Below are 13,241 nucleotides of genomic sequence, written 5' to 3'. Positions count from 1 at the left end.
GTAATTGGTTGGCTTCATTATGACCTGAGAAAACGTTAAAGTTTCCTAAATTTTTTATTAAGTAAGGATATTTCATTGAAGACAAAATTCAAATGAAATAATTTTCATCCCTAATAATTTTAAAAAAATATTATTTATATTCATATTGCTACTTAATTAACGTGAGATTCTCCGTCCAAATCATGATGAGTTTATATAATACTTACAAAAACATATTCATTTATCATCCATACTTATTATGATATAATGATATTTAAATTTTAAATTGAATCATATATTAGTATTTTTTATAAGATGTACTAAATACAAATTTTTTGAAAGAAATCTACCATTTGTTTGAATATTTTATTGTTCTTTGTGTATATATTAATTGTAAGTAGTTCGATATAAACGAAATATAATTATCATTTGCTCATATATTTAGTTTATTATAATTAACTCGTTTTTTTGTGTATTTATATTTGTTTCTTGTTATAATTGTGTCATATACATCAATGAAGGATGAAGCATGTTTGGATGAAAATTCTAAGCCGATTTAGAGAATTCTATACTTTAAATAAATATATTTGATCTAAGAGTTACCAGTTTTGTAAACCTTTTTATTTTATATAAAGTTTAGAGTATCACTGCATGTTTATATTTGATAATAAGTTTCCTTGAAGAATAAAATATTTTAGATTATATCAATACGAAAATTAAACTCATTTATTGCATGCTAATTTCTTTGATCATTATTGGGTTTTAAAATCTGGAAGAACAAATGATTTACTTCTTTCATATAAAATATTTCATGTCATGAGTTGTTCCATCTCATTTATTTTATTTTTAGTCTTATCTCTTTCTATTTTATTCCATCAATAGCTAAAAATCGAAACATAAAGTAAAGATGCTTCTTTTAATTTTTTTAACACGTGAAGCACTCCCTCCTTTTCTCTTTTCAATAATGCTCTTTTATAAATACAGATCTAAATATTATATTAAAGAAAAATGTTCATGATTACATTATCAAAAAAATATAGATCACTCCAATTCAATCTAAATATTGAATTGGGTGCTTTTAATACTTGAGTAAATCTCAATTCAATCTACTCAAATTTATTATTTATTAGATTCAATAAATTTCTATGTTAAACCCATGCTTTAAACTTTCCTATTACTATAATATATTTTTAAATTTTTTTATTATATATATAAGTTTATTTCAGAAAAAAAGAAAGAAAAAATTCACATATTTTTTTTGTCTTAATTTCCTTTTTCAAATATTTATACCATTTTTTTTAACTTTAATTTTTGGTTTGATTTATTTAAATATACTATTTAGTGAAAATACAAATAACATACATGTATTCGAGTGTTTATTATTCTCTATATCATGATCAATAATCTCACATGGCCTAAGAGTAAGATTAAAGATGATTTATATATTTATGAAGTTTCACGTTCTAAAATGGATCGTATCTTGAATGTATGATGATTTTAACGAAGTTTCTTAACAGATTTGAAATCAAAATATTGGTGTTCACTGATAACCGAACATTCAATCCCTTAATCCTTTCTTAGGGATGATTCCAATACTCATTTTTTTTTCACCATTCGAGACATCTGTAGACAAAACTCAACAAACAATATGTTGGATGTACCTTGATAAATTCTAACTATATCGCTCGACAAACTTAAGGTCAGAATAATTATAAATAAAAATAATATATTTTAAAAGTGATAAATATAAGTGTTGGAAGTCCCAATTTCTACTACCACGCACGAGATGTCTATATCTCGACGTGAAGGAGGTGTGTTGGAAGTTTCACATCGACTACAGATAAGGCCAAAATATAATATATAAGTGAGGTGCAAACCTCACTTTACAAGCTAGTTTTGTGGGATTGAATTAAGCTTAAATAATAAGTTGGTCTCGTTCAAAATATATATACACACGTGTGTGTGAATAAATGAAATGGAATCCAAGTCCCTTAAACAGTCCTAATATGTATAAGAAAAAAAGAAAGGAAAGAATATATGGAAGTCACATCAGAAAGACATTGCAAGAAGGTGTATAAATAGGCAGAAGCAGATTAAATTATGAGGTGAATTAAAGGGAAGAAAAGATCAATAATGGAGGGTGCTCTTGTAATTGGACGTATAATAGGAGAAGTTTTGGATCCATTTACGAGTTCTGTGAGTCTGAGAGTAGTTTATAAGAATCAGACAGAAGTTATCAATAGTTGTGAGTTGAAACCTTCCCAAATAGTGAACAAACCAAGAGTTCATATTGGTGGAGATGACCTAAGAGTCTTTTACACTCTGGTATGCTCCTTTTTCTCTCTTTCCATTTTCTTCTTCTTTCAACACTCTGTTTTTCCATGCATTTTTTCCATAAACAGATAATGGTGAATCCTGATGCTCCTAGCCCAAGTCAACCTTCTTTCAAGGAATATTTGCATTGGTCAGTTCCTTCTCTTTCTTCACTTTCTTCATTTTCTACCATAATCTCAAACTTCTACATAAAACACTTCTTTCCTTATTTTAACATATTAACCATCACTTTTTTTATGTTTACAAGGATAAACTAAACTTAGCCCTTATCACAATTACTGTATAGATCATTTTTCTTTTCACAGGGAGGGTAAAAAATATATTGTAATTTAAGGTTTTCTTTACACAGCTTTTTAGTATACTGTAATTAATAGTTAAAAGTTGAAAATATTGGTCAATTTCAAATACTTAAATATTGTCAGTAGTTTACTTTTGAATTTGCCAAAGTATTTTATTCTCTTAATTCTAAAAAAAATCATAATATTTTCATTCATGAATATTAATTTTAAAAATTATTTAATATCATGTTATTGTAAATAAAATCAAATAAATAGATTAAGGTATATAATATTAAAAGTTTATATGTTATTGTTCAATACAAAATTTAAAAGAAAAAGTATTACTTTAAAAGAAAAAGTATTACTTTAAAAGAAAAAGTATTACTTTAAAAGTACAATTTATTCAACAAATATACGAAAATAATTAAGAATAAAAAGTTAAATACATATTTAAAATATAAAATCTGAACTGAAATTGAAATGAACAAACGGTAGTCATAAACATTTTAAAATATAAAAAAAAAAGTAGATTTCAACGTAATCAATGCATTTATATATTTTTTTAGAACAACAAAACTTTACATTAAATAAATATAATTTAAAATAAAGTAAAAAACGTGAGAATTATTTAATAGAAAAGGTAGTAGTATCAAATTGAGAATGGAGTACCCACAAAAAATTGAAAATAAATAAATAAATAAATTTAAAAGTGGTATTTTAGGTCAAGTTATGATTTGAAGGAGTGATAGAGTGAACAAGTTCTCTTCCATGAAAGGTAAAGAAACCCCTTTGCTCTTAATTAAGATCTATTTGATTTAAATTTCAATTCCGTACAATAAATCGATCTTTTAATGAAAAGTGTTTGATAATTATGTGTGTTGATAACTTTCGTTGTTCACCGAATGCGTAGGTTGGTGACCAATATTCCAGCTACTACTGCGGCAAACTTTGGTACGGCCACAACATTTATTTTGTAATGTTTTTGTCGGAATATATTTGAATCGTTGAATTTTGTTTAGGAGCAGGTCATTGAAACTAAAAATATTTATTAATTTCATTTTATACTATTTTTCTTTTTTTTCTTTCAAAAATATAAAAGATATTTTTGTTAAGATCTAGTAGTAAATTTGAGACAACTTGATTTTTTTTTCTTATATATTTTAAACCATATCAAATCACATATGATTAATTCTAATAATGTTACCTGATAGACTTAAAATTAAAATATAAACACTGTGAGACTGAGATTTTCAAACGAACCATTATTCTTTTAAACCTTCCATAACTCTTAAATACCAACTAGAGGACTTATATTTTTATCATACTTAATAATTTATGTCACTTAAAAATCGAAACATAAGATAATTTAAATATTTATTTTATTTTATTTTTAAATAAAATTCAAACAAAGGAAAGACTCTAACTCGAAAAAATTTATGTTTATACCACATCTAATAATTTAAATTCTTTAAGAGTTTAGGTTTAAGAAAATTTAAATATTCTTTCTATTTCAAAACGTTTTTAAAAGCAAACTATAACAAAATGCAAATTTTAAAACGAATAATATCTCAAAATAAAAGTAATCGAGTCTAAAACTATCATTTGACGAATTTGAAATAAAGCTTGATTTGAAATAAAAAATAGCTTGTGTGAAATAATATTTTCTTTTGTTTATGATTAGTGTGTGATGTATGTTACAGGACATGAAATCGTGGAATATGAAAGTCCACGACCAACGTCGGGGATTCATCGTATTGTTTTGGTGTTGTTTCGACAATTGGGTAGACAAATAGTGCATGCTCCAAGATGGCGTCACAATTTCAACACCAGAGATTTTGCTGAAGTTTACAACCTTGGATTACCAGTTGCCGCTGTCTATTTCAACTGTCAACGTGAAAATGGTTGGGGTGGAAGAAGGGCATAGAATTTTTTATACAGATAGCACACGTTCTCTAAAATAGTATACTATAATTTTTATCTATTCAGATACTGTAACTTTTATCTATTCATATACTTAGTTTAGAATTCGATTTTAAAAAAAATTAAATTCTGAACTAGCACAATAAAAATGTATTATGTGAGTAAATAAAACTTACAGTGTGTTATTATGATAATAAAAAAAATTACTATTTGTGTGAAAAATTCTCCTTCGTTTTAACCTCTATTCTGAAATTAGACTTTCTATTATTCCGTTATAATACTTTTCTCTTTATATATTTTTTCCAAATATTTAACAACAAAAACTTACAAAATTTCGCTAATGAATTGGAATTTGTTTCTTTTAATTTTCATATCTAAATTTTGTCTTCTGTATGATTTTAGTTTCTGGGTTTAAGAAAATCTACATTTTTAATTCAATATTTCATTCTGTATGTATTTTATTTCTTTTATCTTGTTCCGGTTGAATTTTAAACCTAACACATTGATTTAAAATACCATAAAAATACTTTATTTGGTTAAAATAAAATAAAAAATCATTAAATTTTTTTCAAATTTATAGACTAAAACCAGAGGAAATAAAATAGAGAGGCTATATTGTAGATAAAAAACATAAAATTTAAACCGAGAAAAAAAATTATTTCCAGTGAAAAGTAAATTCCACGGAATTAATTAAAAAAATTATAAAATGTATAGAAACTCTGGCTAAGGCCCATGATAGAAGCCCAAAGTCCTCGGATACATCCAGGGTGTTGCTCCCTCTACCACTACACTTTTCTCCCTCCACCTCCTCTTTACTATTTTATCCCTCAGTAAAATTTTATTTTTAGGGTTATTATTTTTTAATTTTACCCATTCACAATCTATTTCATTAATAACATATTCTAGTCCCGTACATGAGTAAAATATTTTTCTTTCATTTTAACATTATATTTCTTCCTCTCTTTTTTTCGTCGTTGTGAGATATTACAAGTTGCAAAGGTTGGTGGTGGTGGAAAGAATTATCAAGCAGTCTCTCTCGTGGTGCAGTGCGTCGTATTCGAATAAACCTTGAAATAAAACCTTAAAATAAAAAACGTAACCTTTAAACGGAAGTGACATCCGTTGAAGGATGTCACTTCCGTTTAAAGGTTACGTTTTTTATTTTAGAGTTTGTTTTATTAGGTTACATCTCCATTGATGTATACTTCCCCATGCTGGTTGATGCTCTGGACGTTCCTTAATGTTCCTCCACACCACGGCGGCGACGCTCCTTCACACCATGACGGCAATGGAAGCTTTCAAACCAAAAAAAAAAACTGGGAAGAAAAAGGAATAGAAGTGCGGGAGGTGGGCAGGTGAAACGAAAATGGGGAAAGGAGAAGAGAGTTCCGTGGGTGGGTGCTGAGAAAGTAAAATTAGGGTTTCAAATTATTTAAAATTGGGTAAAAGTAAAATTTTTTTTTAACTTAAGGATATAATTGTATTTAAAATAATGTGAGGAGGTTGAGGAAGTATAAGGTGGTGGTGGAGGGCGCAACACCCATACATCCAATATAAGAGGGTTATTCTCTACACCATCTCAGATTTCTCCTTGCACCACCACATTTTTAAAAAATTCTAAAATTATTCTTTATATTTTAAAAAATCCTACACTCCCACTTCTTTTCTTTAAGGGATGTCAACATCCGTTGAAGAAAAAGTTCTTCAACGAATATGTCACATCCGTTGAAAAAAAAATACTTCAACGAATGTGACCACATCGGTTCAAGCATTATGCTTTTTTTTTTAGTTTTTAATTTATTAATTTATTGTATATTAAATTAATATATAAATATTATTTAAATTTCTTTTAAATTTGTTACGTAATTATATATAAATTAATTTTATTTTAATTAATGAATTAATTAATATTAATATTAATTTAATTATATTATTTTTTAACTAATTATAAGTAACGGATATGTTACATTCGTTTAAGTTTTTTTTTTTACTTTTTAGTTTATTAAAATATTATATTCTAATTAATTTGTATATTATTTAATTTTTTTTTATTTTTTATAATATATTACATAAATTAATTTTATTTTATTTAATTAAATTAATATTATTAATTTAATTAATTTGATTTTTGTTTTACTTTAAATTAATTAAATTAATAATATTTATTTAATTAAATAAAAATATTATAAAAAACAAAATTAATTAAATAATCTATAAATTAATTTAAAATATAATATTTTAATAAAATTAAAAATTAAAAAAAAGAAAAAACTTGAACCGAAGTCGCCACATCCGTTTCTTAAAATTAATTAAAAAAATATAATTTAATTAAATTAATAATAATTATTTAATTAAATAAAATAAAATTAATTTGAATAATATTATAGAAAAACAAAAAAATAATCTATAAATTAATTTAAAATATAATATTTTAATAAACTAAAAACTAAAAGAAAAAACCATAAAACTTAAACGGACTGACATGAAGATTTCTTCAATAGAAGTCCACGTCTATTGAAGAAAAGAAGTGGAAGTGAATGATTTTTTAAAATGTAAAGGGTTGTTTTGAATTTTTTTAAAAATATGGTGGTACAAGAAACAATATGGGTGGTGTAGGGAGTAACCCTCCCAATATAATTTAGTTGGGCGTACACGATTTGTTTTCTATTTCATTTTTTCTATTTGATTTCTAACGTTTTATTACTCCACCCCCCACTTTCTTCTTCTCCGCGAGACACTAATTTTTGTTTGTCTTTTCTCTTACTGCTATGTTTCTTCTCCTTCTTAGTCGATTTCATCTCATTCCCTTTTTTATAAATAAAATACAAAAACAAAAACTGATTTATTTGGGTTAAAGTTTCTTCTTTTGGTTCGCTAGATTGGAAGTTTTTTAATGACGGAAACGACCACAATAACAAGAAATTCGTATTCGATTCACATTATGTGACAGACATAATGAAGCAGAAAAAAAAAACACCATAATAACAAATTGGCTTCATCAACATAAAAATATTTATATTTCGACTAATTGAAAACGCCGATCACTATATAAAAATATTTAAATAATAATAAGATAAAATGATAGCCTAAAGCAGTAGGGCAATGGATGACAAAAATATTTATGTTAAAATATATTCATGACAAAAATGTAGTTGTTATTGAAAATTAAATGTCTTTGTTGAGTTCAAGATAATAATGAAAAAACCTATTTATTTGATGGTTGGAGCCTTTAAGCTGAGCCTTATCCACAGACAAAAACATCATTATAAGAAATTGGATTTCATTAATATACCCCAAATCTGAACACTGATCAAAATATAACTATATGTAAATAATAATAAGATAAAGTGATAGGTTAATCTAGAGGAAGAAACCTATGGTGACAAATTCCTATATTAGCCCTTTTTGGGTCAACTTAAAAAGTTGCACCAACTTTTTCTACGCAAACTTACACTTTTTAAGTTATTCTTAATAGTATTCAAAGAGTATTTCTACTAATAAATACGATGAATTTACATAATAAATAAGAATTATTTATATGGAATAATCTCTAAGTAGTAGGTTAAATAAAGCAAGACAAAGAAGAAAATTAGAAAACAAATGAAATGTTAAATTTAGAGGATTCATTTTTCTTAACTAGAATATTTTGGTGCTCATAGTCGGTAAGTAAAATTAGTCATGCATCACACTTGTTTTTTATTTATTTTTTATAGAAAGATATTATCTTAAGAAATGAAAACAACTAGAAGGATTATGTCACAACATGAAGAAGATAAAACAAATATGATGATTCAACAAGATAAATAAACTTTTATTGAGTACGTAAAGTTTTAGAAGGAAGAATTATTTGATAAAATACTATCTCAATAACCTTTAACATGAAATATTACTAATCTTCATTTTTATTATGGTGTTTTTCGCTGTAGGATTTTTGGTGAGGCATAAAGAAGATTGCAAGAATAAGTATATTTTTGAAATTAAGAAAAAGGTGATACAAATTGATTATCGAAATATAAAAAATTCACGACGTTCATTTACAATACAAGTTGATGATCAAATAATCTAATGTGATGATGATCGAAATATAAAAGAACATTGATCGTGCAATCACAACGCCAATTAATAATCAAATTTTCGTTGATTTCAATTCTATCACAACACAATTCGATGATCAAACATAAAAAGAATGACATTATGGATTGTCTGAACATAGTTCGATGACATTGATCGTCCGATGACGACAGTGTCTGATGATTCTGATATAAAAATGGTAACATTAATCCTTCCATCACAACACACTGCGATAATTAAAATATTAAAAAAATGATGATCACGATAAATTGATGTGTTTGAAATATCTGGAATCTACAAAAAGGTGCAATCATAATTGTATGATCACAATCTTAATCTTTGATCGAAGTTGCTACAAATAAACTGTACGGCGATCATACTCATCTAATCAAAATTATTTTTATAAGATTTGTCTCTAAATATTAGGTTAAATAAAAAATAAAATATTACTATTAGGTTTTTATTTTCCCGAAATTTTCTATTTGCAATTCTCAGCACAATATATTTCTAATAAAGCTACATGATTCTGTAATATTTTCTTCCTTGTAGTGAAAATACAACTAAACTCATGATATATTCATAATTTTCGTTTTTTGTTGATAGTTTGTTATAATAAAATACAATGTTTAATCTAATAAAGTGAGCAGAAGATGGGGAGTCCATCCCTGCAATATATTTGAACAAAAATATATAATATAATCAGTATATATATAAAATAAAGTCAAAACTTTACTTAAAAAATAACTAAAATTTTACATTTAACATTCTCTAAGGAAAAAATAAATAAATTTTATAAATATTTTGGAATAAATAAAAATATATACCTTCATCCCAACAAGTGTAAGGTATCTCTCTCACGACCACATATCCAATACATCATCAAAATGTTCGGGATAGCATATGCATCTTGCAAGTTGCAAAAGCTTTCTTTAAGAATTATTTTTTATGTATTTTTCTCTTGAATTGTTATTGAAAAAGAAGATGGGAATCTAATTAGGATGCAATATGAGTAAACACAAAATATATATATATATATATATATATATATATATATATATATATATATATATATATATATATAGTATTTCCCCGTAAACTCATAAATAGAAGGAACAATTAACTCTCAAATTTTCTGGAATAGCACGTTTTAGGGTTTTAATTAATCAAATTAATAGTAATTTTATTATCTGCACTGGTAAGTGTCCCTTCTATTATGCAATTTATTAACTTTTTATACCTTAATTAAGTGACACTGTTACTTAATTGGTGATGCTTTCAAATATGATTTATGTCTTAAATTAATGTCATATTAATATAATCTAATAAAAGTGTTTATAAGACTCAAATATTTAATTTCACTGTGGTCGTAATGTTCACGTGATATTGCATCAAGAAGATATTCTATGTTTCTAATATCTACTTTTCAATATTCTTTTGATTCAGAAAATTCTGAACTTTTTTATACCTTTTGTTTTCTTTACTCTTCAGGCAAAAATATATTCTATCATGACTTATATGCTTTCTAAATTTGTATCCATATGTTTTCACTTTTTTTGTAATAAACCGAATCATATGAGTTGATATGGAAAACAGAAAGATTCATCTGTTTTTTTTTTTTTTTTTTATTGATTCTTCACCTTTATAAAAAAAATCTGCAACTTTTTTATACTTCATCTTATACATATGGGTTTAAATGTGAAGAAAAACATGCTATGCAAATATCATCCATCTTTCCAACAACGTTATGTTGGACATATTTTCTTGTGGGATTTCCTTCCACCTTTGTTCATGATGTTGTGCATAAGTCCATTACTTTTAGTCATATCTTTCCCAAGGTATATGATATATCTTTTGACCTGGTTAATATTGCCCTGTAGGTAGTCCATATTGACAAATATCCTTCTCACATAAATATGTATAAGCTTCTTACGACAGTGTTTTAATTGAATGCACAGGACATAAAACCCAATTGGAATATGTGAAGGTTGCTGCTGTCTTGTTTTTGCTCTTTATCCATGCCTATAATCTTATTTGAGCCATACATAGAATTTCTTCTCCATCTCCCTTGCTTTTGTAAACAAAATGCTATTTCTTCAATATTATATACTCCACGTAGTAGCTATCCGCATCCCCCTCCAAATGGTATTTCCCCTTTTGTTCAATTCTACTTGGTAAAAGTGTTTAAAGTGTGTTTTTACTTGGTTATGGTTTGCATTGTTTGCACCACCCAAGTATCACACATATGCTATGTATCGTATGACCAACTTTGGATTGGACGGACCATATAGTGAGGAATACTACGATGACCACTCCAGAGACCAAGACATTGTATCATACTGACAAAACGTTAAAAAATGATTAGGTCTGATGGATATTAACTTATGACAAAACATGATTAACACCAAATGAGGCACGATTAGGTTGTCAAAAGTTCATTCTGAAATATATACATACAGGTTTGAAGTAAAGAGATTTGTGATTATATTTATTATACATTAATTGCTAATTTGTTAAACATTCATTGATTTTGACATTTTAGTACCTATTTTGATCTAATAGTGACAAAAACGAATATCAAAACATACAGAATTTAGTAAATAACTAATTTCGACTCAACCTAAACTTGTCATATTATGAAATTTTTAGGTTACACCTTAAAAATAGATGATTGATTGTCTCTCCCCACACATAACACAAAATTCTCTAGCCTACAATCTCTTCGGTTTAGTTGGTCCCTAAATATTTTATTTAGCATGATCCTCCATGAAAAGTATTGGGTTGATAGTGCTTTTATTGTCCATAATGGTACGTATTAAAGCGTGGAGTTATGTTAAAATTTTGCTTTTATACTCTTAAGAATGTGGGACTATTGAAAATGTTGTTTGATTATTAATACTGGAGCAGCTATAATGAGACTTTTTGCGTGCATGCATGGATTCGGGGAAGAGATAGTGTCGTACGAAAGTCCACGACCAAGAGCAGGGATTCATCGAATTGTGTTTTCGTTATTTCGACAAGAACGTAGACAAAATGTGCAACCTCCAGGGTGTACTGCACCTTAAACTTAACCAAATCAGGAATGTCAGTAAACTGTTCGATAGAATACCTGAAAGGGAAGTGGTTCATTAAAAAGTTGTGAGAACAAAACTGTTAATAAATAATTCTGGAATACGTTATGGTGTTTTCTAAAACAATGAATTCAAATAATATCTATGTATATATGATCTCAATCAACCTTAAGAAAGTCTTTTACAACACGTAGCGGCGCCGGTGCTCCGTCGGCAGCAACGCAAATCTTCGTCGACCGCAAACCTTTAATTGCCTCAACAGGCAAAATCCTAATCTCGGCTTTGAACCCTCACACGACATTTCCAAGTTCAATTCTTACAAGAGCGACTTGGATCTCCCGCTTCACCAGCTGTTCCAGACCACTAAGGCGACAAAGTCGATGCTCCGACTTGGCTTCGATGCCGGCGGAGGCACCTAGTCATTCGCCCCGCGATAAAACTCCGCAACGTGACGGTGGTGACCACGACGATGAATGTGGCGGCGCCATTTTATAGTATTCATAGCTTATTTTTTTTGGAAGAGCTTATTTTGTACAATTTATAATTCAAGTTTTGAAGGAAATAAATGCTTGTAAGAGGATAAACTTTTGTCAATTTCATTATGAATGATAATAACATATTAAAAGAATGCTTTCTGTATTGTGGAACCAAATATTATGCATTACTTTATGTCTTTTGCTCTTTTGTGCTTAATTAAGATGCAAGATGGAACCTCAATTAAGAATAAATACTTTTCACTTTCTTCAAGTCTTATTTCATGATAAATGATGCGTATTGGGTGGACAAGGAAATGAGATATAACCTTTGGAAAATTTGCATTTTATGGGAGCAATAATATAGTTAACAAGTCTTTTAATTTTATATGATTCTATATTGTATTTATAAAATTATTATTATATATATATATATATATATATATATATATGGTTATAGAGAGATTCTAGCTAAGTTGTATGTTTGTTACAAAACTCTGTTTCAATTTTTTTATATTTAAATTATTTATGAAAAAGTTTTTATGTATGTTACTTAATAAAACTTTCGTATGAAAGTTAACTACGAAGGTTTTTATAGGTAAGTTAATTACTTACGAATTCTTAGTGTAGTGAATCACCACCCTTTTAAGTAACCCTCATTTGCATAATATATTAAGGACCAACATGTGATATCCCTTCAAAATGCAACATACCATACTTATCAAGCATCATCCTTCTAAAAAAAAGGAAAATTCTCATTAAATTAGTAAGCTCTGGTTCTTTCAATCTGAAAAACTTTCATGAAAATCTTCATCTATAGATAACTTTTATCCATGCACCTATCCCAAACCAGAATCTGCGTTAAAGTTGTTTGGTGGTTTATCTCAAAAGCTTTATACAACAAAAGCCAAGTGACTTTGTAAAATTTTGACTTGGCCATTTATAAAACTGAAATCTGAATTTGATAATAACGATTTTAAAATATAATTTAAGGTAAAATCAATAGAAACTTAACGATACCGATCTCTGATCCAAGTAATTTACTATAAATTAAGGCAGTTGAGTTCAAAATTTAAGGCAGAGATCCTTTGAAAACAGAAAAGTATGGGCAAAGAAAG

At 27.1% G+C, this 13,241-nt stretch overlaps 1 protein-coding gene across 1 annotated transcript; it reads left to right on the top strand.

Moving 5' to 3' along the window:
* Positions 1-2,094: 2,094 nt before the first annotated feature.
* On the top strand, positions 2,095-4,690 carry LOC108321659 (protein FLOWERING LOCUS T). Its single transcript, XM_017553477.2, has 4 exons — positions 2,095-2,304; positions 2,382-2,443; positions 3,502-3,542; positions 4,292-4,690. The coding sequence occupies exons 1-4, from the start codon at positions 2,113-2,115 to the stop codon at positions 4,513-4,515; spliced, it is 519 nt and encodes a 172-aa protein (XP_017408966.1). The 5' UTR covers positions 2,095-2,112; the 3' UTR covers positions 4,516-4,690.
* Positions 4,691-13,241: the final 8,551 nt, after the last annotated feature.

This window comes from Vigna angularis, chromosome 2 (assembly GCF_016808095.1).
Source record: "Vigna angularis cultivar LongXiaoDou No.4 chromosome 2, ASM1680809v1, whole genome shotgun sequence".
In the NCBI taxonomy this organism is placed as follows: Eukaryota; Viridiplantae; Streptophyta; class Magnoliopsida; order Fabales; family Fabaceae; genus Vigna; species Vigna angularis.
This window is presented reverse-complemented; position numbering and strand designations above follow the sequence as displayed.

Bases quoted from the DNA above. Each gene is read 5' to 3' on its own strand.
- LOC108321659 (XM_017553477.2), top strand. From the start codon at position 2,113: ATGGAGGGTGCTCTTGTAATTGGACGTATAATAGGAGAAGTTTTGGAT. The intron at 2,305-2,381 runs GTATGCTCCTTT...TTCCATAAACAG, and splicing joins TAAGAGTCTTTTACACTCTG to ATAATGGTGAATCCTGATGC. The intron at 2,444-3,501 runs GTCAGTTCCTTC...CCGAATGCGTAG, and splicing joins TTCAAGGAATATTTGCATTG to GTTGGTGACCAATATTCCAG.